The 23,312-nt window shown below is 44.1% G+C and overlaps 1 protein-coding gene across 1 annotated transcript in view; it reads right to left on the minus strand.

The window, feature by feature from the left end:
• The window catches only part of PYGL (glycogen phosphorylase L), a 40,761-nt gene that overhangs the window by 10,968 nt on the left and 6,481 nt on the right, over window positions 1-23,312 (minus strand). Inside the window, exons 3-17 of the mRNA XM_059373175.1 lie at window positions 21,926-22,004; window positions 17,784-17,887; window positions 12,095-12,226; window positions 8,907-9,018; window positions 8,345-8,427; window positions 5,990-6,133; window positions 5,667-5,759; window positions 4,622-4,768; window positions 4,120-4,283; window positions 3,559-3,673; window positions 2,742-2,843; window positions 2,469-2,616; window positions 2,312-2,370; window positions 2,065-2,206; window positions 271-478 (exon numbers count right to left, since the gene is read on the minus strand). Of these exons, the coding sequence (XP_059229158.1) occupies window positions 271-478; window positions 2,065-2,206; window positions 2,312-2,370; window positions 2,469-2,616; window positions 2,742-2,843; window positions 3,559-3,673; window positions 4,120-4,283; window positions 4,622-4,768; window positions 5,667-5,759; window positions 5,990-6,133; window positions 8,345-8,427; window positions 8,907-9,018; window positions 12,095-12,226; window positions 17,784-17,887; window positions 21,926-22,004 (1,832 nt within the window). The remainder of the gene's footprint in view (window positions 1-270; window positions 479-2,064; window positions 2,207-2,311; window positions 2,371-2,468; window positions 2,617-2,741; window positions 2,844-3,558; window positions 3,674-4,119; window positions 4,284-4,621; window positions 4,769-5,666; window positions 5,760-5,989; window positions 6,134-8,344; window positions 8,428-8,906; window positions 9,019-12,094; window positions 12,227-17,783; window positions 17,888-21,925; window positions 22,005-23,312) is intronic.

The raw sequence follows: 23,312 nt of genomic DNA on the forward strand, positions 1-23,312 counted from the left end.
CTGAAATACTATATTGTACACCTGAAACTAATGTAATCAACTACACCCACCAATAAGAAATAGCAAGGACCCGATGCACCTGGGGCCAAGCTCCTTTCACGTTCACTTGCAGGGCTTAATAAAACTCAGCTGTGAGGAGGCTGCCCAGGTGTGTGGGAGAGTTCTATGGCCGTGTTTCCCGTGACTCCACCTCAAAGGGATACCTGGATAGGCAGGCACCCTCCTAGGGGTGGGGGGCACTTGCCCAATAAGAAGGAGCTGCTTCCTTACCCTTTCTTGTCCAAAGCGGCCACATCATCTACTCTCATGCCAAAGATGAACAGGTTCTCTTCCCCAGCTTCCTCTGCCATTTCCACGTTGGCCCCATCCATGGTCCCGATGGTCAGGGCCCCGTTCAGCATGAATTTCATATTGCCTGTCCCTGAGGCTTCAGTGCCTGCAGTGGAAATCTGCTCCGACAGGTCTGTGGCTGGGATGACTGCAAGGAAGGTATAATAAAGTTAGTGATCCTGTTTCTCTAGATCTGCTTGCATTGGATCTGAGTATTTATCCAGCTGGCCTGTTGTGATCATTAAAATAGTCCATGTTCATCAAGATAAACATTCATATGGCATGGAAGGATGGATCTTACTCTTTCCCTTGACTGAGGCAACTGCTTTTGATCATTTTTTGATGTGCTACCTGGGCGGTGATGGCTGCAGTGCTAAATAATCCTGTGCTTCTACTATTCTGTCTTGGTCTGTAAACTCTAGAGAGCACCTATTACTCTCCCCTATAAAAGCTGACACTTCGTTTCTCTTCTTCCCTCCCTTCCGGTTTTGGTTATGGGTTTTTTTTTTTCTTCTGCTTGATAACTTTATAAAATATATTGAAACATCTCTTTCTTGATCTTTAAAATTCAGTCTCTCCTGACCCTTCTGTTACGATCTGAGCGAATTGGATTGTCTGAAATACTATATTGTACACCTGAAACTAATGTAATCAACTACACCCACCAATAAGAAATAGCAAGGACCCGATGCACCTGGGGCCAAGCTCCTTTCACGTTCACTTGCAGGGCTTAATAAAACTCAGCTGTGAGGAGGCTGCCCAGGTGTGTGGGAGAGTTCTATGGCCTCCTCTTTCCCTCCCTATTCCAAGGCTGGGAAATGTGCTGGGTGCATCTGAGGTGTGCCTGGGGCGAGACACAAAGCCTCTGACCTTTCAGCCTAATTTACACACAAATTAGTGCTGCCAGAAGGCCCCCTTCCCCCTCTTTGACTTCAAAAGTCGGAACCAATTCTGTTTTACTTTGAAGCCTTATTTGTAGATTAGATATATTTTCATTGACATCAGTAGGAACCTGGCTCTTTTCTCTTTCTGCATACAGTCTTAAACAGTAACATCAGAGGACCCAAAAATACCTCAAAAAGAGAAAGGCCTGTTTTCAATTTGGGACTTGGGTGAATGCACAGTTGCCTGTGGACCGTGCTTTGTAAGCACATGATGCAAATAAGCAAAGAGAGCAGTAGAGAAAGGGATGTTGGCTTTCTGCCAGTCTAACTCTCCCCACGTGGGAACTCCATGCGTGCTCAGTGCCCATCTGAGCACATCTAAGCCTCATGCTTGGCAGCCTGACATCTGTCCTCATTCCCTCTTGCCACGTGAACAAATGACAGCCCTTCTTCCTTCCATGAAGTGACCAGAGGAATATCGGGGGCTGGGGAATTGGCGTTCTGTTGCAAAACTGGAGCTGGGAATGGAAGCCCTTTCCTTTCCCTTATAGAGCACCATCTGTACTTTGCCCAGACATCGGGGCCCCCTCCTCCAGCACCCAGTTCTGGCTAGCTAGCTGACAGAAAAATGCACTTGCAAAGGTAATGGGTGATACTGACTTCGGAGACCACAATCTCATTGTCAGTCACATCAACTTAAAGACTCTTAGCCTAGGCCCTTATGGTGCCCAAGAGTGATGCTTTCTATCTTAAGCTACTGACCCCCTGAACCCAGCTACATCATTTTTCCCTACCATGTATTTCCTGAGAATTTGCCCTGCCCCTACATGATTTGGGAAGGGCATCCTACCTTTTTCAGCAAGAGACACTTTGTAGTTCTCCAAGAAGATGACTTTCAGCTTGCTTCCAACCACAGGGTCATTGTTCACCACATCTGCCACGGAGGTGATGAGCTTTATGATCATTTTGGCCATGTGATATCCTGGGGCAGCCTTGGGGAAGGACGTCAAACACACGGTCGGGAGGCAGCCGCGACGAAGTGGACAAACGGCATGAGATCAGAGCCCCCGCAGCCCCAGTGAAGAGAATCAACTTACTTTGCCGCCGATTATGACTGTCCTGGGTACGAATAAGTTCCTGGGGTCTTTCTTAATGCCTGGAAAAGATTTAGGAGTGGGTGGGCGGGAGGCAGGCGCGGGCGGGGGCGGGGAGGCTCCCGCCTGCAGGGGGCGCTGCGGCCGCGCGCCGACTCACGGTTGTACATGGTGACCACATGCAGGCAGTTCAGGAGCTGCCGCTTGTACTCGTGGATCCGCTTCACGTGCACGTCGAACATGGACGAGGGGTTGATCTTCACTTTGTACTCCTTCTCCAGGAACTGGGAAAACTTCAGCTTGTTCTCCTGTGGAGACAAGGGCGCCACGCGGGAGCCTGTTTGCACCGGGACGCATCAGCCGGTCGGGGGTGGGGGGGCTCGCGCAGCCCCCGGCTCGTGCCGCCCGAGGAATCCGCGCCAGGAAGCCTCACCTGCTTCACGTTGGCGATTTCTCGGAGGAAGACGTCATCACCCAGGAAGCCTCGCAGCTTCGTCAGCTGGCTCAAGTCTTTCACGTAGTCTTCCCCGATTTTCTTTCAGTTTAGAGAAGAGGGGATCTGAGTCAGGGACGGCACCTGCCCACACGAGCAGTCTGTGTCCGTCTGTGGCGGGTGCCTACAACAGGGCGGCGGACCTACCACACCTGGTGTGGGAAGAACCCTTCGCTAGTCTCCGAAATGCAGTTTCAGTGGCAGCGAGCGTTAGAAACAGGAGCCCTACCTAAAAGGGGTAACGCAGAACCCAGGTTCCACCAGCCGTTATTATGACCTTCGCTTACTAAATAGGGTCACCGTCTTCCATCTGTTGTGTCACAGGAGTACTGTTAGCCAGCCACGTAATTTGTGAACCCCCTGGTTAAAAATTAAGAATTTCGGGGCACCTGGGTGGCTCAGTTGTTAAGCGTCTGCCTTTGGCTCAGGTCATGATCCCAGGTTCCTGGAATCGAGCCCCACATCAGGCTCTGTGTGAAGCCTGCTTCTTCCTCTCCTACTCCCCCTGCTTGTGCTCCCTCTCTCGCTGTGTGTCTTTCTGTGACATAAATAATATATCAAATCTTTAAAAAAAAAATAAAAAGACTTTCGACAGGCCTACAGCAGAGAATTGGATCAAACAGGGAGCCCTATGGGACAGCACCCTGCACCTGCTGAGGGCTGGCCCCGCTGTCTGTTGCAGACCAGACTCACAAGTCAAAAGGGCCCTCGACCATCTCTCACCCTGCAGTCAGGCCTCCCCTGCCTTCCTCCTTACCTCTGCTATTAACTCTGCGAGCCCTGGGTTGCAGAGTAAGAGCCAGCGCCTCGGAGTGATCCCATTGGTTTTATTCTGAAATTTGTCTGGTTCTAACTCACTGAAGTCCTTGAATCTGGAGTTGGAAGAGAGAGGTCACTGAATTTGTCTGAAAGAGCAGGCTCCTGTTACATTCAAGAAGCCAAGTGTAGGCTTAGAGAGATTAAAGGTGGAGGGAGAGGCTGGCAGCAACTAGTGCTGTCATTCTAAACAGATTCATTTGCAATTCAGCATTATAAGAAAAATTCCAAATAAGTCACCTCTATACGATTTCCTGGCACTGACATATATACCAGACTTTTCTGCAGAATAGGTTTTTTTTCCGCCTTTGCTCCTGCATCTAGAATTAGGATGGTTCAGAGAGGAAGGCATTTTTTTTTTTTTTAAAGAGGTTACTTTGTATAGGAGAAAATAATTCTGCGCATTTGGGGCCTTTCTTCCCCAAATGCAACCCTGCCTTTACTAGCATCAGTACATTCATGGAGCAACGTTCGACCCACCACCTCAGGAATGGAGACTCACACTTGGGTCTTCACAATGTCTGAGTGGATTTTAGCTACGCCATTCACAGCATGAGAGCCCACAATGCAGAGATGGGCCATGTTGATCCTTTTGCCTCCTTCCTCTTCTATCAGAGACATCCTTCTCAGACGGTCGACATCTTTAGGAAACAAGGCCGCAATTCTCTGGCCAAGGGAAGAGAAAGGCCTTGCTGGCCACTCAGGTTTAAAGCAGTGTTGAGATAACGTCATTCACTTCCCCAGCAAAATCTTTGATGAAGCAAATATGAAATTTCACTTCCAAAGAGAGGGCGGGGGTTCACCCTGGGGAGATGCATCCTCTAATTTTATTGTTTTCCTAAAGGTGTCTTTAACAGTGGTCCACCAAGTCTTGAATACTTTTAATGTATCTATGTCTGAAAGATGTTTGGGCCTCCAGTTTGGTAAGAGGAAACATGGTAGCTGCCCTTAACATCTCAAGACTTCATTCTCAAAAGGGGTACGGATTTCTCAAAATGACTTACATCTAAATGCTTCTGATTTATCTCGTAAATGATCTGCAAATGTCGAGGAAGCAACTTTTCCACCAGCTCTACAGGCCAGCGCTCCAGGGCTTCTGGGAGCACCGTGTGGTTGGTGTATGCAAAGGTCTTCTTGGTGATCTCCCAGGCCTGAGGGAAGGGAGAGGAGTTAGCTGCTTCCCTGTGCAAGAAGCCTGCCCAGCAGGTGCTCACCCCATCACACAGGACCACACACTTCCTCAGCTGCTGCCAGTCTGCAACAGCACAGCTCATCCACCTAGTCGAACACACTCAATTCAACCAGGGGCCGAATCATCCAGAAACTGGGAATATGGTTTTCTCTTTTGGGGGGGTGGGGGAAGCAGCCATGTGTAAAACTGTTGGATAAAACTGAAGACAACATACTGATAAGTCTTCTCTACGGTCCTAACCTGCCATTTATTAAAAGCAAAATCTGAGTGGGGCGCCTGGGCTCAGTGGGTTAAGCCTCTGCCTTTGGCTCAGGTCATGGTCTCAGGGTCCTGGGATCAAGCCCTGCATCAGGCTCTCTGCTCAGCAGGGAGCCTGCTTCCCCCTCTCTCTCTGCCTACTTGTGATCTCTCTCTCTGTCAAATGAATAAATAAAATCTTAAAAAAAAAAAAAAAAAAACAACCCAGAAATCTGAGCAACACAAACAAGGAATGTTCTGGGAAAGTATGGAGTATGTTTAAAATTTTGATTTGCAAGCTGGTGGGGACACTTACAATTAGCTGTGTTCTGAGGTTAGAGAATTTAATTTAGAATCCTTTAAGACTCACACAAAAAATCCTTTTAGACCCCATCCATCTGAGCTGGGTACCATTAGCAATGTATTTACTTTCTTAGTCTTCCTCCCCGTAAAGCAGTAAGGACAGAGAAATGTTAGCACTGGGCTTTAACTTTGCTCAAGTTAAGCAAAGTTAGCAACAGTAACTTATTTTGAAAAACTGTAAAGGGAGCTTTTGGGAAAATCTCTGAACCATAGATATACTATTTAATTAAAGGAAAAGGAAGCCAAACTATCCAGACCTTGGACCAGGGCAGTTTTTCAATATCCACAAAAATCCTCATCAGCTCAGGGATGGCGAGTGAAGGGTGCGTGTCATTCAGCTGGATGGCAACCTGTATGAGGAAAAGGCATCAGCGAGCAGGGGACGGATGGCCTGGGATAAGGTCTTTCTTACCCTCATGCGCACCTGCACAAAGCACCAAACAGAATGCCCACTCTGGGTGAGGCGCTTTAAGCATACGGCACCTACTCAACATTTTTTTTAGCCCTGAGAAAGAGTACGACTGATAGGAAGTCCTGCTCCCTCACTGTCTCTGTCCGTGTTTGCAGACTGAATACTTGCCTGGTCTGGAAAGGCATCGAACGCGGTTTTGGTGCTGTCCGTGGAGCCAAACTTGGAGGCTTTGAAACGTCGGATGACATCTTGCAAGGTCGCGGCCACCACAAAGTACTCCTGCTTCAACCTCAGCTCCTTTCCTTCGAAAAACTTCAAGCCAGAGAGACAGAGTGAGAGTGGTTCACTGCGGCGTGGCCAAAATATGCCAGGGATCTCCTGCCCAGAGAACTTCAAGACGAAAGCTCATAGAACATCTGGCGGAAGAGGACAGGTTGAAGGCCAAGCATCATCAGACCTTGCTCTTTCCTGAATTCTAAAGAGCTTTAAAGAAGGTGCACAGATACAGGATAAAGGGAATGGAGACAAGACAACAGCAACAACCTTTCTGAAGCTGAAAAATAGATGCATGAGCGGTAATTGGGCCAGAAGACCCAGAAAAACCGGATCCTGACCTGCTAGAAAAGAAGGCCCAAAGAGCAACTAAATTTATGCTTCAAAGCCCTAAAGGATCAGGACTTAGCGGCACTGGTGCCTTTGGAAGTAGGGGAAAAGATGTGGTGAAAGGTTAGTTGTGAGCCTAAGTAAGCAGGAGTTGGCCTCAGACTTCACCCCCAGATCCCCCCCAGCTGAGCAATCTCTTCCCCCAATGGAGGCAGAAGCCTGATGTGTATTCTCTGGAGATGGTAACACAGGGGTCTCTGGGCTGGAGGGAGACAGGAAGTCGAAAGCAGGGGTACCACTCTGTACTGAAAATGGGGGGAAGGGATTTATAGGGAAGTTTATGCGTCAAATTGTTGAGACTCTGAGCCTTCTTCTCCCAACCAAATTTCAGAACCCAGGCAGTGATTGTCACTTCTGCCAGGAAGGAAGCTGCAAGAGGCTTCTCTCGGAGGTGAGAAAAGGTTATAGCAAACAGTCCTGCACGGTGGGGACCTCAGGCGAGATCATGGAGGGTGCGTCTGAGAACACATGACCACATCTTTGAGGAACTTGGGGAGAACATCTAAGATTCTGCACTTTTCTTATAGGTGATCAGAAGACTTTAAGGAGCTTTAAGCAAGGCAAAAATAACTAGCTGCAGAGGGCTAACAGTCGCAAAATTCCTGGAAGAGGGACTCATGCCTGGAGGAGGGCTATGGCCAAGTTGGGGAGAGTGAACGAGTTTGTTTTTGTAATTACGGTACAAAACGGATTTATCAACTTGTACTTAAAAACAGGCATGACCCTGACAGCTACCTTTTACTCAAAGAATTCAGTTAACTTTGCACCCCATGCTAACCTTGTGTTCCCCGTGAATTGCTGTAGATAGTTATTTCCACGAAAAGTTAGGTTTAGTCCTTACTGAGGGCAGGAGGATGAATTTCAAGCCCCTTCCAGTTAAATAATGTTGCAGGCTGGGTTAGGCTAGGGAGTGCTTGGAAGGATTCTTACTTTAACTGACCACGAAACAAAAAGACTTTTTGCTTTTGGGTCAGAGACTTTTCTGACCTATACTGAAGTCACCCTGTCCCTCTCAAAGGGCAAAATAACATAGAGCATTAAGTTTCTGAAAATGCTGCTACAAACTTCATCCGCTATTGAGACAATGGTTTACAGCTAAGTGGACACCCAGTCTTAAGGACCATTTATGTCCTCATCTCCCAATCCTTGCTTGGTGCCATCTTTGCAGAGCAGATTACTAATCTGGTTGTGTTTGAGACTTATTATTAAAAGGACAATCATTACAGCATCAAGAAGATAATTTTACCCACATATAAGATAGAGCTAAGTATATTTAAACCAACTTAGAATCCCTGGCATTCATCTGTGATACAGTTCCAAGTTATTATTATTTTTTTTAATTTTAGCTAAGCTATTTTTAGTGTAAAATTAGGAATAATCACTCATGAGAAAAAATTTCAAGAGATGAGTAAGTGGCATGAGTAAGTGTTTGCTCCTGGGTCTGCTTTGAGGTCCAGACCCCAACTCGCCTGAACATAGAAGGCTGGGAAGAGCCTGTCAGCAAAAGGAAGAGGCCAGGCAGGAAACCTCCAGGGGCTTCTGACTCTGTGGAAGAAACTTCTGTTTGGAAACAGTAACTCATCAGTGCTCCACTTCATCTTTTACATCTCGGTTTTGTTTTGAAATTTGTGAGGTCACCGGTGAAAGGCAAAATACCAATTCTGACTTCATGTCTTTTACAATATGTTTCCCTTACTTGGGGGAAGGAGAAATCTAGACAATTCAGGAAGAGATATGGAGATTATTGTACACTGAAGACCAAAAAAATCAGTTCCGAAGATGTGCTTTATGGGCTACGGAAAAGTGCCTCTGAAATAGGCTGCTTCTGTTTCTGCTGCGAGAGCAAGCATCACCACTCACATTATCATTGGGATAGAGGACCCGGGAGATGTTCTCGGCCAGATTTCGGTCCAGCACAGCCTGAATGTAGTCTCCAACGTTAACTGAGGGGAAGGTTAGAAAAATGAATAAGTAGACAAGCCAGCCACGGTTATCAAAGCCCCTTGACCTCCCCTGATGCTTGCTGCTTGCCAGGTGAATGTGGGGATTCCTACAACTCCTGAAAATCCAAAAGGATTTCCACAACCGTCCAGGCTGTGATCCTCATGAGAGTCTGGGAGGGCCAGACAGAAGGACTGCTTTTAAAATGTGCTCTATGCACACTCCGTAAAATGTCTGCTCACTGGAAAGTTCTGATCAGAAACTCAAGGCTTATCTCTCAAGCTCAATTTGATATTAACTAGCGATCAGAAAGATTACACACACACACACATACACACACACACACTGACACAGAGACCATTTATGTCCCGGTCCCCAAGATCCTTGTTGTGTGTCCTCTTTCAGAGCTGGTACTGATCTGGTTGCCTCTGAGAGCAAAAAGATTAGACACACACACACCTCCAGCCCAGGCTGTACTCACAGTCTCTGAGGTTAAAGTCATTGGGCGCCCGAGCGGACCAGAGTCGCATGGTGTTGACGGTGTTATTCATATACCCAGGCACTGGGGTGTCATATGGCAGAGCCAGGACCACCTGTGGGGTTAAACCGAAGCAGCTGCTCAGTTTCCCATGTGTGGTGACGCAGGCTGAACAGTGGGCTTGGACACAGCAAGGGATTCTGTTCGTGACTCCATCCCAGACTCAGACTGCGGGACGCCTAAATCATGATGGAAGGTCCTAGGTCTGGGGGTGGGGAGGTTCTGATGGGCCATGTGGAGCCTGTCCCTTGTCCTGATCTGGAAGCCACTCTTTCATGTTTCATTTAAGCCACTGTTCTGAGAATAATAAAATATGACGTGCCAAGTGACAAATGTAAATCTGTTGCCATTACAAAATAGTAATCAGGGTAAGTTTAGTGTAGGTAATGCAGTGATCTGATTTCAAATACGGTGAAAATGAATGGAATGAAAATATATGAAGATAGATTATAGAGGATGTTGGAAGTGCTATGGGAGATTTTTCAAAGCTGCATGAAGAAGAGTTATTTTAGTGGTCTGACAAATCAGCTGATAATTAGCTGAGATGGGTTTAAGAGGTGAGCTTCAGAAACTCTAGCTCAGTCTTTGTGACAGTCATGGAGACAGAGAAGAACAGGAAGATAACTGTGTTGCCTGTGAATTTAAAATTTATGTGGGAAAAGACTCACTCGTATTCCCTGCCTCATCCGTCAAGCACAAAGGAAGGGGAATGACAGACAGCTTGTACTGGAGGGTGCCAGAGATCAATTCGTGCAAACCACTCATTTTAGACATGAGAGGAATGAGGCGGAGAGAGAAGTGACTTACCCACAGTCACAGTCAGTGGCAGGGTTGAAACCTACACTCATCTCTTTAATGTGGTTTGCTGAATTATGAGCGAGGGAAGATTATAGCTGGGTCAGTCAATCCCATAAATTCAGTCATGCTTCCTTGAGTACCATGACCACGAAGTAACCACCCTTCTTTAAATACCTCTGACTGGGAAATAAAGGTCTCTGGAGATTTTTAAAGCACATTGTGATCCATCAAGAAAAGGTGTTTGCAGAGTGGGAGTGAGTCTGGGTGTTGAACATGATTTGTCCTTCTGATCCTTGAAGTGTAACTGAGGAAGCTGGGGAGACACAGAGCTCGGATGTCCCTTTAGAGAACGTCTGGCAGAACTTGCCACGTGGGAGTCCCGCTGAGGTGAGTCTGCGCTTTCTTGGGAAGGCTCCCGGTGTGGTGGGATCTTGAGAGCTAGGACTTTTCTCATGAGCAGTCTTCAATCTCAGGCCCCATCAGCGGGGCTGCTCGCTCTGGGTTCCAGGGCCTGCGGAGGCTCCTCCTGACACCTCCTTCTTTCCCCTTTTCTCTTCATAGGTGCCACGCCTCCTCCCCTCCCCCTCCCCTCTGTCATTCACAGGCCTTGCCCCGATATCACACCTACACTTCTAATTCTCTCTGGTATCTGGTTCCCAGAGGACCTAAGCAGACACACGAATGAAACGGATTGCTTGGTTTATTGGAATCTGCCCCCAGCGTGTGCACACCGTGCCGGCCCTCATGCCTTCTGACCTCACCAGCTACAGACCTGGGGCTGACTTGCACGATGGCTTCCAGAAATCCATAAAATGTTGCCCGCCTTGGGGCAGCTCACCTTATATTCCATCTGCCCCGTAACATTGCCTTTGTGGGCACAGAAAAATATACTGTCTCTAACTGAATTTCTGGATGTATTATGAAAATGTGTAGAGGTGCTCTGTAAATACGAGGTAGCTCAACAGTGGGACCTTGTGTAAACAGAGTATTTTCAGGACTGGTTGTGTAAACTGCATACAGTTAAAAAGCTCAAAAGTCACTGGAAGTTTTAGACACCAAAACCTATACCAAATACTAGTTTAATGCCAAATACACATGTGAATTCTTCAGGCATATTAACAATTGATTTGTTTGCAGCTCTCTTGACTGTCTTTGTAACAAACTTCAACTCAAATTGTGTTTCTTTGTTTAACCAAATTTAGAGAAAGAGAAAGAGAAACTTACCTTGAAATTATAGTCTTTGTTTATGCCTTTTACTATTATACCAAAATGACCTATTTTAGCTTCTGCTATTTCCTATGTTGAATAAATTCATCCTCAGATAGAAAAATCATTTTTAAATAGTATTATTTTTCCACTCTACACGGATTAGCGGAATAAATTATCAGTTTAAAAAGTTAACTATAAAATGGGTCTTGGTTCTTCTAAAATAAAATAAAGGATCTATTCATGGGGCATAATCCACAAACCAAATGAATTTAGCACTGCAGTACTGAATTTCACTCACAGCTTTGCCAGCTAAAAATATTAACTTGCTCTTTACCGTTTACTTTAAGCTTTTAAAGAATGGCTGGTGACATATCCCTCCCGGCCCGAGATCATATTCATTAAGCAAATATCTCAACTGGAGCCTCCAAAAGATTGGACAAGGCAGTCTAGTAATGAATAGGGGTTATTTATCAGCAAAATAAGAAGACAGCAGAGCACACAGCATCACTGAGGTGCTGAGAAGTGAACTGGTCAGCAACAAGGTAACGCTCATATCTGGTGGCAAGATAAATACCCAGCCATGAAGTAAGCCCATTTGGACTGACACCAGCATGATTTCTCTAGAAGTGATTCTGCACAGAACAAAACATTTTGCAACATTTTGTACTATTTTTCTTGACTTTGCAACAAATAAAATTTTTCTCAATCCTTTCAATAAATACTTGGGTTTTAAAATATTTACCCCTGAGAACTCCCAAGTAAAGGTATCTATGGCAGCAAGGTAAGGAAGAACATTTACATTTATTTAATCTTGGTATCAAAAACTTTATATAAAACCAGAGAGCTAAGCCTACTAGGATTACAGAATTGATTAATCTCTGATAAAGCTGTTTGCAGAATGACCCTGATAAGTCACTTGACCTTGGGGAAGTCACTTGTCTCTTGGTCTCAGCTCCCTTGTTTTGCAAGAGTGGGTTCACTAGAAGGAACAGAGCTACGTCCTGTAGCTCTGTCCTTCACTACATAATATACTACCCTCAGTATCATATGCATATCATCCTCAGTGCCGTGGATTCCCCGTGCTCTACTGTACAAAATGCTCAGCATGAGAACACTTCCAATACCTGGGTGTCGACCCATTTGGTCCCAGTGGTGGTGTGCTCTACTTTTCCATAGAAGTGCACAGGCAGCATGAACTCGGGTCGGGCCTTCTCCCAGGGGTTTCCATGTCTGAGCCAATCATCTGCCTCTTCCACCTACAAAAAGGACACAGCTGAGAATTTATTTTTCGGGAGATATGGACCTTCCAGTATCTCAAGTCAAAAGTCAAATCAAATCAAATCAAAATATCTTTGACTAACTCAATGCAAAAATACTGTTTTGGTAAAAGAGGTCATTGATTCTGTAGAATGCAGTTCACCTATGTTAGGGTATTGCAACCTAAATCAACAACAATCACACCTGTCAATACATAGCACTGCATTTCATTCTCATGGCATAAACCTGTAGGATGCAACTGTGATTTTTCCCTTTTTAAAGAAGTGGAAATTGGAACTTGCTCAAAGTCACACAGATAGTAAATGGCACTGCTGAGTTTTGACGTTAGGCGTGTGGGTTCTCGGCCTGTGTCTTAACATCTGTGAATACAACTGTCCAGCTCGGGGGACTGAGAGAGGCCATCTAGGAACATTTATAGCTGGATACCTGGACCTGAAGGTTTCTACATGATGGTTTCTGTCAAGATTGTTTTGCCTAGAATGCACAGACCAGTTAAGAAATACCACTCATAGAAAGCTCTCTCTCTCTTAAAATTTTATTCATTTTTTGACAGAGAGAGACAAAAAGAGAGAGAGAGACTGAGAGCACAAGCAAGGGGAGCAGGAGAGGAAAAAGCAGGCTCTCCCCACTGACCAGGGAGCCTGATGTGGGGCTCAATCCCAGGACCCTGGCTGAACTGTATAGATACAAGACACTATTACATTTTATAGTCTTTGTTTAATTTAATCCCTTTAGTAATTTTGATCTGATAATGAACTACTAATTATGGTTCATTTTGAAAATAATATATACTAATATGTAAGGAATTTATTTTATTGACAATTTCAACATTTTCCCATATGTTTATGTTAATTTATAACCACATATTTCTCATAAAAATTTTAAAATCATAATTTGTATTTCGGTTATTCTGTACCTCCAATGAATTTTGGTTTGCAATAAACAAACATGCCAAAACAAAACCAACAAAAAAACACAATGGAGAGGGGAATGTACTTTTAAAGTAAAGACATTATCAGTGAAAGCTTTAAAATATTACATATATGTTAAAAAATGCAATTGTGTTTGGACAAGAAAGGAGAGGTGAGAGCTTTTGGGACAAAGTACTCTTGTGAAAGAGATTACCCCAAATCTTGTTATTTTACTTATCTGATTTCTCACTTTCCCCTTTTAGAAAAGATAGCTTTAGTTTAAGAAAATTTTGTTTATGAATTCTTAGGTGGTTTTATGACCACCACCTACATACGAATGCAATGCCTGCTGTGGGCATAGAGTGGAGACAAACACAGCTACTGTGTTTTGAGATATCAGAGAAAACACTGCAGTCCACAGACAGACAAGGAAATACACATGCATTTATTTCAACACTGATCATGACTTTTTGTCCAGAAAGCCAGGGAGCTACCCATTAACATTAAGTTCCAGGAGAGTGGTGAATGAAAAGGGGACTCATAGAAACAACATCTGTAAACAGTAGATCTGGGAGTGAGAGATGAGAGATGCGGGAGGCAAGAGGCTGACTCACAGGCAGGGCGAAGCCTAGCGAAGGTTTCAGTGAGGTTTGAGCTGATCAGCTGATCCAATCTTGTTAAAATGCAGATTATCAGGCAGTCTGGGGAGCAGTCTGAAATTCTGCATTTTTAACAAGTCCCCAGGGCGAGGTACATACGGTGATAAAGTCAGTAACTGCAACTCAAAATTTAAACTTCTGCTAATCTAACCAGAAAGAGAACAGCAAAAAATAAAACAAAAACTTAACACGGAAATGGTGGAATTTCATCAGCTGGCTGTTAAGCTTTGGTGAAGTCAGAGTCCACTAGCTTGTGTTAATAACTAGAAACTCCACACAAATAAATGAGAATATCCACAGAGGATCAAAAAATCCTGACACAAAAGAACTTTCTACTGCTCTTAGGCAAGGGCGGGTGCGGGGTTTTCAAACGCTGGTCGGTGTGAACACTGCTTCCTGTAACAGGAAGACACTTCATTTCAGCACTCAGGATTGTTGTAAAAACACACCTGAAGATACGGCACGAAACAGGACAAGGAGGCAGAAAAAGGTTTCCTCTCAAAAACCAGGTGTACAGGAGAGCTGACAACACATTTTCTGCTGCCCTCTGGGCTTGCCACTACCGGCCCCCTCCTATGCCGGTCAGAGGCTGCATTTGCCCTTTTGTGGGTACACAAAGCCACAGGACACCTGTCAGCAGATCACTCTTAATGCCATTAAATGCTGCTCTGGCTGATTTCGACCTGACTGGGGTAACAAGTTCTGTGGGAAGACAGAACTCCTAGCTTGCTGTTATTTTGAGTCTCTTCCTGATTTGGCAAGGAACCAGATAATAACTCCCCCGATTTCACAAAGCTTATTTATCAGGTAAACTGAAAAACTTGGTTCATTACCACAAGCTGGTCTGAGCAGATCAGAGGACAGACACCCCGCCACCCTTAGTAAATCCACGGAAGCTGCAGGGTGATGAAAAACGTCTTCTCTACCTTGCTTTCTTCTGATGAATCAACATACCACTCTGTAAATTTAGATTTTCGTGCAGCCAGTGATTCCTGAATGTACTAACACGCGGGGCCATGTGAAGGGCGGGGTAAGATGGGAGAAGAGCTTTCATTTCCATCCAAGTGGGCTGCTGGATCTGAACATCCCAGATGAAAGAGAACGGAGACAAAGCCAATGTGGGTCCGCGGAGTGGGGAGCAGGGTGCCAGTCAGGGGAGGGAGGACCACCAGCTCTTGGCACCTCCCTAGAGGAATTACTCAATGGCATCTGTCCTCCAGCCAGCACAGAAGCAGAGGTCAGCTCAGGGAGCTCTCTTACTGACCGAATTCTAAGAAATGCTGTTCCCCTCCACTGTGGAATACATAGGACATGAAGAACTTACGAGCAAACAAACATTGCTTTCTGATGGTACAAATAACTGAAAACCCATGGTTTCCTGGAGAAGCCCACAAATTGAACAGTGGTAACTAGAAGCTTGCTGGGGAACGTGAATTGTGCGTGACTAGTTACAGCGGGCTTGGCCAGGTTCCGAGAGAGAGAAGGGCTCTAGTAGATACTCTTTGATTCAACTCTGAGACACATATGACTGTTAAACTTTAATGCGAGGCTGTCGCAATTGTCTTTTTGTCCTTCTTTCAGTGCGTAATTATTTTCATAGAACACTATTACTGATAAAGTTTCAACGATCTCCATTAGAGTTCAAGAATTTTGTTAAGTCAAGAATTTTTGCAATGAAATTATTTTCCTTAGGGGGAAAGTGAACAGTTTAGTTCTGTAAATCTTTGTTGAAGAGAGACTTCAAAAACTAGAAGTTCATAAACCTTTAATGAACTTGGGGGTGCATGGCTGGCTTAGTCAGTGGAGTGGGCAACTCTTGACCTTTGGGTCAGGAGTTCAAGCCCCATGTTGGCTGTGGGCCCTACTTGAAAAAAAAAGTCCTCAGCTTGTGCCATTTTCTTCAGCAATGATGTATCTGATGTGTGTGGGGGTGTGCCCTTCCCTCAAGAGGCATGCTGCTTTCCTGGAAAATACCTTTTTTTTTAATGGAAATTGTTTCTTTTTTAGTGGTATGATGTTAAAATCCCATCTCAGTGAACAATGGATATGGTAAAGAAAATGAGTTTTTCTGACTCAGTTTCAAGTCATAGTGAGAGTAGTGATGGTGGCCAGTGAGGTCAGCTTTGGAGACAAGCAAAAGTCACGCAGTTTCTCTTTTTTACGACCTGGGTCTGATAGGAGAGAAAAGAACAGTTTCCTGGGTTAAAGGCCACTGAATAGTAGCAAAGGTATGTTGGTATGATTTTTAAAGAGTGAACTTGCATTAAATTCTGGGGAAAACGCACTTGAACAGAAATTTTTTGAGATGGGCTTGCTGAGTTTCTTTTAAAATTTTCACAGAACAGTAAAGGGATAAGAAAGGACATCCTTAAATAGTGGGGGGTATAACGAATACTGCACAGGACACGCTCAAAGACTGAAAATGGAAATCATGTATGGCTTGGTCAGATGGTGTCAGAATGTTGGTCATCCTGGAAAGGCCCACTAACCTGGGTTTCTCACACTGAAACTCTAGGTTACTTCACTAAGAAAGGGAACCCATTACTTTGTTTTCATAACTTCTATGATTATAACATACACATTTCTTATGGAATATGAGTCATGTGGAGGAGGAAATATAAGATAGTAAAAGTCGCCTGTAACCCTATCTCCCAGAGATAATGACTGTTGAAGCTTCGAAGTATTTTTTTCCTAGTACTTTATCTTTTTGGCTTCTTTTGGGTAGGTCATATCACCCATATGATTCCAAATCCTGTCTTCTCAACTAACATAAGCAACTTCCCATTTCATCAAAATTAATAAAATATATAACTATACCAATATTATATAATACCACTATTTATTAAATCATGCTCCTTTCTTAGGCAAAATTAATGTTTTACTGAGTCACTATCTGTGTGCCAGACATTTTACATATATTCATAATGGTTTCGTGAAGCTGGTGTCTCCATTGTGCAGACAGGAAAGCTGAGGGTCAGACAGGTCAGGTAGCCTAATTAAAGCAACACCCTGCATGGGGTAATGAGTTGCAGTTAGGCCTCAAATTAGAAAACAGATCTCAGTTAGAGGTTACATGTTTTTTTCTATGCAATGCTGCCTTCTAATTTATTTAGGGATACCTAAGATCCACTGGTCCTTAACAAAATTTGGAAGTTTGTCTTTCAAAATGTTTGCCTTTTGGTATGTACTCAGTATTCTCCTTCTGAGACTCTTTCCTTGGTACATTCTTTGATTACCTCAAACCTTTTAGTTCCTTCTTCCCTGGTTCAGAGGGTGTCAAAATACTGAGGGAGGGGAAGGAGAATGATGTTGACACTCAGTTTATTTTCATCCTTCCTCTCCTCTGCGAGTAGTTCCAGCCTAGGCCGCCCCCATCCAGTCCTGAGCACTCTGCCCTCTCAGACCGACTCACAGAAGTGTGGGAGGGGCCCAGAGAATGTGGGCTTTTTGGAAATCGAATTCAGTATCTTTTTGTCAATGAGATGTGTGTAGGGGAAAAAGACAGGGAGAGAGAAAGTCTAAATCACACTCAGCATCAGGGAAGACTCTCCCCACTAGGGCTGACCGTAAGCTCAAAGAATGACCAAAAATAAAAGAAACAAATACCTAAGAATCCAATTTGGTTACATAAAAATCATATGAGAGTTATTTGTCTGGTCTGATTACTGTGATAACAGGTGGTTCACAGTCAGGGGTCAGTGGCAAGCATTTTCAGAGCATTCTCAGGAGTCAGACTAGGTGAGTTGCTTCTGGATCTGGAGCTGAATGAAAATGGCATTCAGCTCTTAGGGAACTCACATGCCTCACACCCCAAAGGGGTTAGACTGATGGTTTTCAGTGATGGCGATTAAATGCCAGAAATATTAGAAAAGCTCTACATTAAATGTCTGTAAATTATAAATCACCCAGCATACTACAAAGGAGAAGTATTTTAATAACAAACTTTTGAAAGACGTTTCACATACCTGCCATCCATCTTGGATCTTCTGATTGAAGATTCCATATTCATATCGGATGCCATATCCATAGGCTGCAAGTCCCAGGGTTGCCATGGAATCCAGGAAGCAGGCTGAATCACAGAAAACATGGGCAAAGGCAGAGTCATCAGGGTTAGTCCAAATTCCATCTTCCTTTAAAAGACATGGTAGCCACAAAACTTTTTTTTTTCTGAAAACCCACATTTGTATTTTAAAGCACAGAGACAGCTGTGTGGTGGGTATTGTTTAAAAATAACATTTTAAAATTATAAAACGAATATTATATAGAGAAGTTAGAAAATACAAAAACGAATACAGAAGAAAATAAATAGCACTGACTATCTTGCCATTTAGAAATAACACTGTGTATGTGTTGGCATCTTATCTGAGAACAGAGAAGGAAGCTGGCCTGCCTCAGACACATCCATTATTGTGTCTTGTCACTCACACTGCCCTTTCTAAGGCAAGCTCTCTCTGTGGCCCCTGCTTGAAAAGATAGCCCCAGGAGAGTTTAATTTGCATAGGCCCACCCAACCAACTAGCTAGACATCTGTGGCAGACTCTTTTTCTGGCCAGTGGAATTCCAGTGTTGTTCAGGTATCAAGGGGCCATATGCTTCAGGGAGGCTGGGCCAGGAAATGAATCTTGCTTTGGTCTAAGCCAATCATAGTAATTCTATTTCCTTCACCAGTGATTGGTTTTGGCATGGGCATGCCTGATGACCTCTGTAATGAGAGGTGCTAGGAAGTCTGCTAGGTACACTGAACTATTTCCTTGCTCCTACCACCTTTTTTACCATGGGGGAAAGCCAGAAGAACCACAAAGACCCAGAGTCCTGCTGTTGAATAAACTCATCTTGGAGCAGCCTGAATTCTGGAGTCTTTGTTTAGTCAGTGATAACACACATCTTGTCAGTTGAACCAATTTTTGCTAGATTTTCTGTTACTTGTAGCCAAGAGCATTAATGATAAAGCCCCGGTCCAGAGCAGCCAATCCAAAGGCTGCACGGGGTGCCTGGGTGGCTCAGTCGGTTGAGTGTCTGCTTTTGGATCAGGTCATGATCTCAGGGTCCTGGGATAGAGCCCCTCATTGGGCTCCCTGCTCAGCGGGGAGCCTCCTTCTCCAGCTGGTTCTGCTCCTCCCTCTGTTCCTTCTTTCCCACTCTCGCTCACTATCTCTCTCCCTCAAATAAATAGATAAAATCTTTAAAAAATAACAAAAGCTAGGCAGGGATCTATGTTGTGGCCAGATTCTACGTGAGAGGTTATACCAATCTGATTGTCCTTCTCAGGAATCGGAACTGAGAAATATACAGAGAATGAGGGAACACACAATAGGATCTAAAATGGAAAAGAACACTTGCAGATCACATAGAAATGGGCTGAGTTAGATTCACGGTGGGCTCTAAAACAGAATCCACAAAGGCCAATGGCCAATGCTGTCAAGTTACTACTGGAACCTCACAGTGGTCTTCTGGTCCCTATGCTCACGTGGCCTGACTCTGCTCTAGTTCCTGCTCTCTCAGATCTGTGGCCATTTGTCTTTTCTAGATCCTGATCAAATTATTCTTAGAGCCTGACCAGAACGGGGTCTCAACCTTTTCAGTCAGTCAGAGATGAGGCCATATAAAGAGAATCACTCAGCCTGGTTCACCACTTCACTCTTTGACCTTATCAGCCAACTGAAGGTGCAAGGTCATTAATATCAGGCACAGAATGGGGTTAACTCAGCCAACAAACAAACCTGGAGCTTTACATAAATGAAAGGCAAGCTGGTTGTCATTCTTAGATGTGTATGCCACTGGTTCTGCTGGTCTTCCTACCGCCTCATGGAAAGCCTACTGAACTGCCCAAAGGCTGATGTTACAAGGTAGTAAGTATCTCTAATACGAATAGCAATGTTAATGCACACTGCCACTAACGTAAGGATTAGATACCATGAAACACACACAAATGGATTTCCAGTAACTCGAAAGTGTGCATAAATTTAGAGATATTAAAATCATTCTTGAAGAAGAAGAAATAAATTATTTTTCAGAGTGAAATCTGATAAAGAAATGTATGGTGGTACATTTTAATTATTTAATTTAAACTACACAAGTATACTGTATGCTAATTATACTAGAATTAAAACAAAAAAATAAATTTCACAAGTAATATATCCTCATTGTAAAAAACATTAAAACATTACATTAAAACATTGGTGAGCACACCCAATTTCACACTCCTCTCTAGGGAGGGTGAGGGGAAGCAGTTTAGTATTTCAAATTCCAGACTTTATTCCCTATGGATTTACTTACAGAAAATATTTAATTTTTAAAAACCATAAATAGTATCACACTGTGTTCCTTTCAATGCCACTTGCTTTTTTTTTCTTTCCCCTTAGAGGTCTACCCAGAGATATACATACAGTTTGATTTTATTGTTTTTATTCTTTTACTGCATATTTTTCTGCAGCATACATGTCCTAACACTTACTTGCCTATTCGTAGATCAAGGGGCATCATGTTATTTCTAATACTTTGCCTTAACAGATAATACTATAATAACTTTTTCACATGCCTCCTTGTGCAAGTGTTGAGTATATCTTCAGTGTAAATATCAGGAAGTAGAATGGCTGGTCACAGGGAAGCATTTTTTTTTTAATTTTTTAAATTTATTTTTTATTTATTTTCAGCGTAACAGTATTCATTATTTTTTCACCACACCCAGTGCTCCATGCAATCCGTGCCCTCTATAATACCCACCACCTGGTACCCCAACATCCCACCCCCCTGCCACTTCAAACCCCTCAGATTGTTTTTTAGAGTCTATAGTCTCTCATGGTTCACCTCCCCTTCCAATTTCCCTCAACTCCCTTCTCCTCTCTAACTCCCCATGTCCTCCATGCTATTTGTTATGCTCCACAAATAAGTGAAACCATATAATTGACTCTCTGCTTGACTTATTTCACTCAGCATAATCTCCTCCAGTCCCGTCCATGTTGCTACAAAAGTTGGGTATTCATCCTTTCTGATGGAGGTATAATACTCCATAGTGTATATGGACCACATCTTCCTTATCCATTCGTCCGTTGAAGGGCATCTTGGTTCTTTCCACAGTTTGGCGACTGTGGCCATTGCTGCAATAAACATTGGGGTACAGATGGCCCTTCTTTTCACGACATCTGTATCTTTGGGGTAAATACCCAGGAGTGCAATTGCAGGGTCATAAGGAAGTTCTATTTTTAATTTCTTGAGGAATCTCCACACTGTTCTCCAAAGAGGCTGCACCAACTTGCATTCCCACCAACTGTAAGAGGGTTCCCCCTTCTCCACATCCCCTCCAACACATGTTGTTTCCTGTCTTGTTAATTTTGGCCATTCTAACTGGTGTAAGGTGATACCTCAATGTGGTTTTAATTTGAATCTCCCTGATGGCTAGTGATGATGAACATTTTTTCATGTGTCTGATAGCCATTTGAATGTCTTCATTGGAGAAGTCTCTGTTCATATCTTCTGCCCAGTTTTTGATATGATTGTCTGTTTTGTGTGTGTTGAGTTTGAGGAGTTCATTATAGATCCGGAAGCATATTTTTTATTTAATGCAGTTGGTATTAGCTTTTTAACGTTTTCCTTTACATTTGCAGAAAAATCATTTCCTGGATAAAGCACTCGAATTGCATCCATATAAAAAAAGGTATTAATGAACTAAATCATACCACTAATATAGTAAGTGTACCGTTGCCTACCAGTCCATCAGAAAGCAGACTGTCAAGGGCACAAGACAATAGCGCAGGTCACCCCTCACAGGTTCGTGAAGTGAGCAGCTGTGGACAAACAGCAGTGAAGGAAAGGGGCCACTTGGGAAACCTTGAAGAGCACAGGAAGGAGCTGGTTAACTGTGGGGTTTTAAGCAATGTCTCCAAGGGTTTTAAGCAATGTCTCTTTGGTTCAAGTTCCCTTCTCTGCTCTTTGTGTAGAAATGATCAAACCACAGTGCAAACTCAAAGACAAAGATACCTGTAAGCCAGGTCACACTTTGCACTCTTCCTAGAGAGCCTGTCTGGTTCTTCCAAGCACAGTCATACTGGGCATGTAAGGAGCTGTCAACCGGCCAGACAGCACATAACACCCTCAAGATGTCACTTACCGGCAAGCCTCCCAAGACCACCATTGCCAAGCCCGGCGTCCTCCTCGATTTCTTCCAGCTCCTCCATATCCAACCCAAGCTGGAGATGAAAGGAAAGCACCATTGGATGCAGGCACAAATGCAGGGCGCTTCAGGAAGCACAGTCATTTCCTCAGTCTCTGGGTCGGGCCTCCAGGGTCCTGCGGGGACTCAGTTCTGTCAGCTCCCTCACAGTGTTCTGACATAAGAGGCCCCCAGCAGATGTTGGAGACGGCACTGCGAACCGTACCAGATGGCCAGCAGCAGCGTGGGGAGGAGTGTGTGCTGTAAAGGGTCATCCTGGGTTCTGTTAGTTAGCTCTCTGACTCTGGGACACATAAATCTCTCTGTGCTTCTCCTCTCTTTTTTTTCTGTTTTGTTTGTTTGTTTGTTTTTAAGATTTTATTTATCTGACAGAGAGAGATCACAAGTAGGCAGAGAGGCAGGCAGAGAGAGAGAGGAGGAAGCAGGCTCCCCACCGAGCAGAGAGCCTGATGCGGGGCTTGATCCCAGGACCCTGGGATCATGACCTGAGCCAAAGGCAGAGGCTTAACCCACTGAGCCACCCAGGAGCCCCTCCTCTCTTATTTAAGAAAGTGAGGAAAACAGCATCTGCCTGATTTAGGGCTATTATGAACTAAATGAGCATATACAAATAAAGCATTTAGAATCACCCTGAACAGATATTCCTCAATAAATATTAGCTATTACTATTTCTTAAAATTATTATTATTTTTTTGGGTGCGGTAGGGGTAAAACCTCAGGAATGGTCTAGCACCAAACTGACACTAATTGGGCTGAAGGATTTTGAAAACTATCAAAGAGTACGAGGTCAGACTTCTGGGATGGGGTAAAGTTCATCTTTTCATGACCACAACATATTTACTCATAGGGTCAATGGTTGTTAACCCAAAATTAGTTACTGAGTCACTGCCCATGAGGCCTGGGACCAGAGAACACCCTGGGGAAACAGCCCTGAGGGCCAGCTGGACAAGGGTGAAAATCCTCTACTTCTTTCTGAAGTGGGAAAGAGACTATGGGAGGCCAATGGACATCTATGACCTTGCTGATGGACAGAATGGGTTGCCAGCCAGCTCCCTGCCCCTGAGTGTTTAGCTCATACAACCAGAGTCTGGTTGGCACCAGTGTGAACTCATGTCAGGGCTGAGCGGTCCTGGAGACCCCTTTGGGCTGCTCATCTTACAATGAGGAAACTGATGGCTAGAGAAATTAAATGACCTCCCCTATGTTGACTAGATAGTAATCTAGCCCATGCTTGGCTAACAATGGTTTGTTGCGAAAATGACTGTATTCTTATCTGAAAGTGAGACACGTCATTAAATTAGACACTATTTTAAAAATGGGAACA

The sequence above is a fragment of the Mustela nigripes genome, chromosome 13 (assembly GCF_022355385.1).
Source record: "Mustela nigripes isolate SB6536 chromosome 13, MUSNIG.SB6536, whole genome shotgun sequence".
NCBI lineage: Eukaryota > Metazoa > Chordata > Mammalia > Carnivora > Mustelidae > Mustela > Mustela nigripes.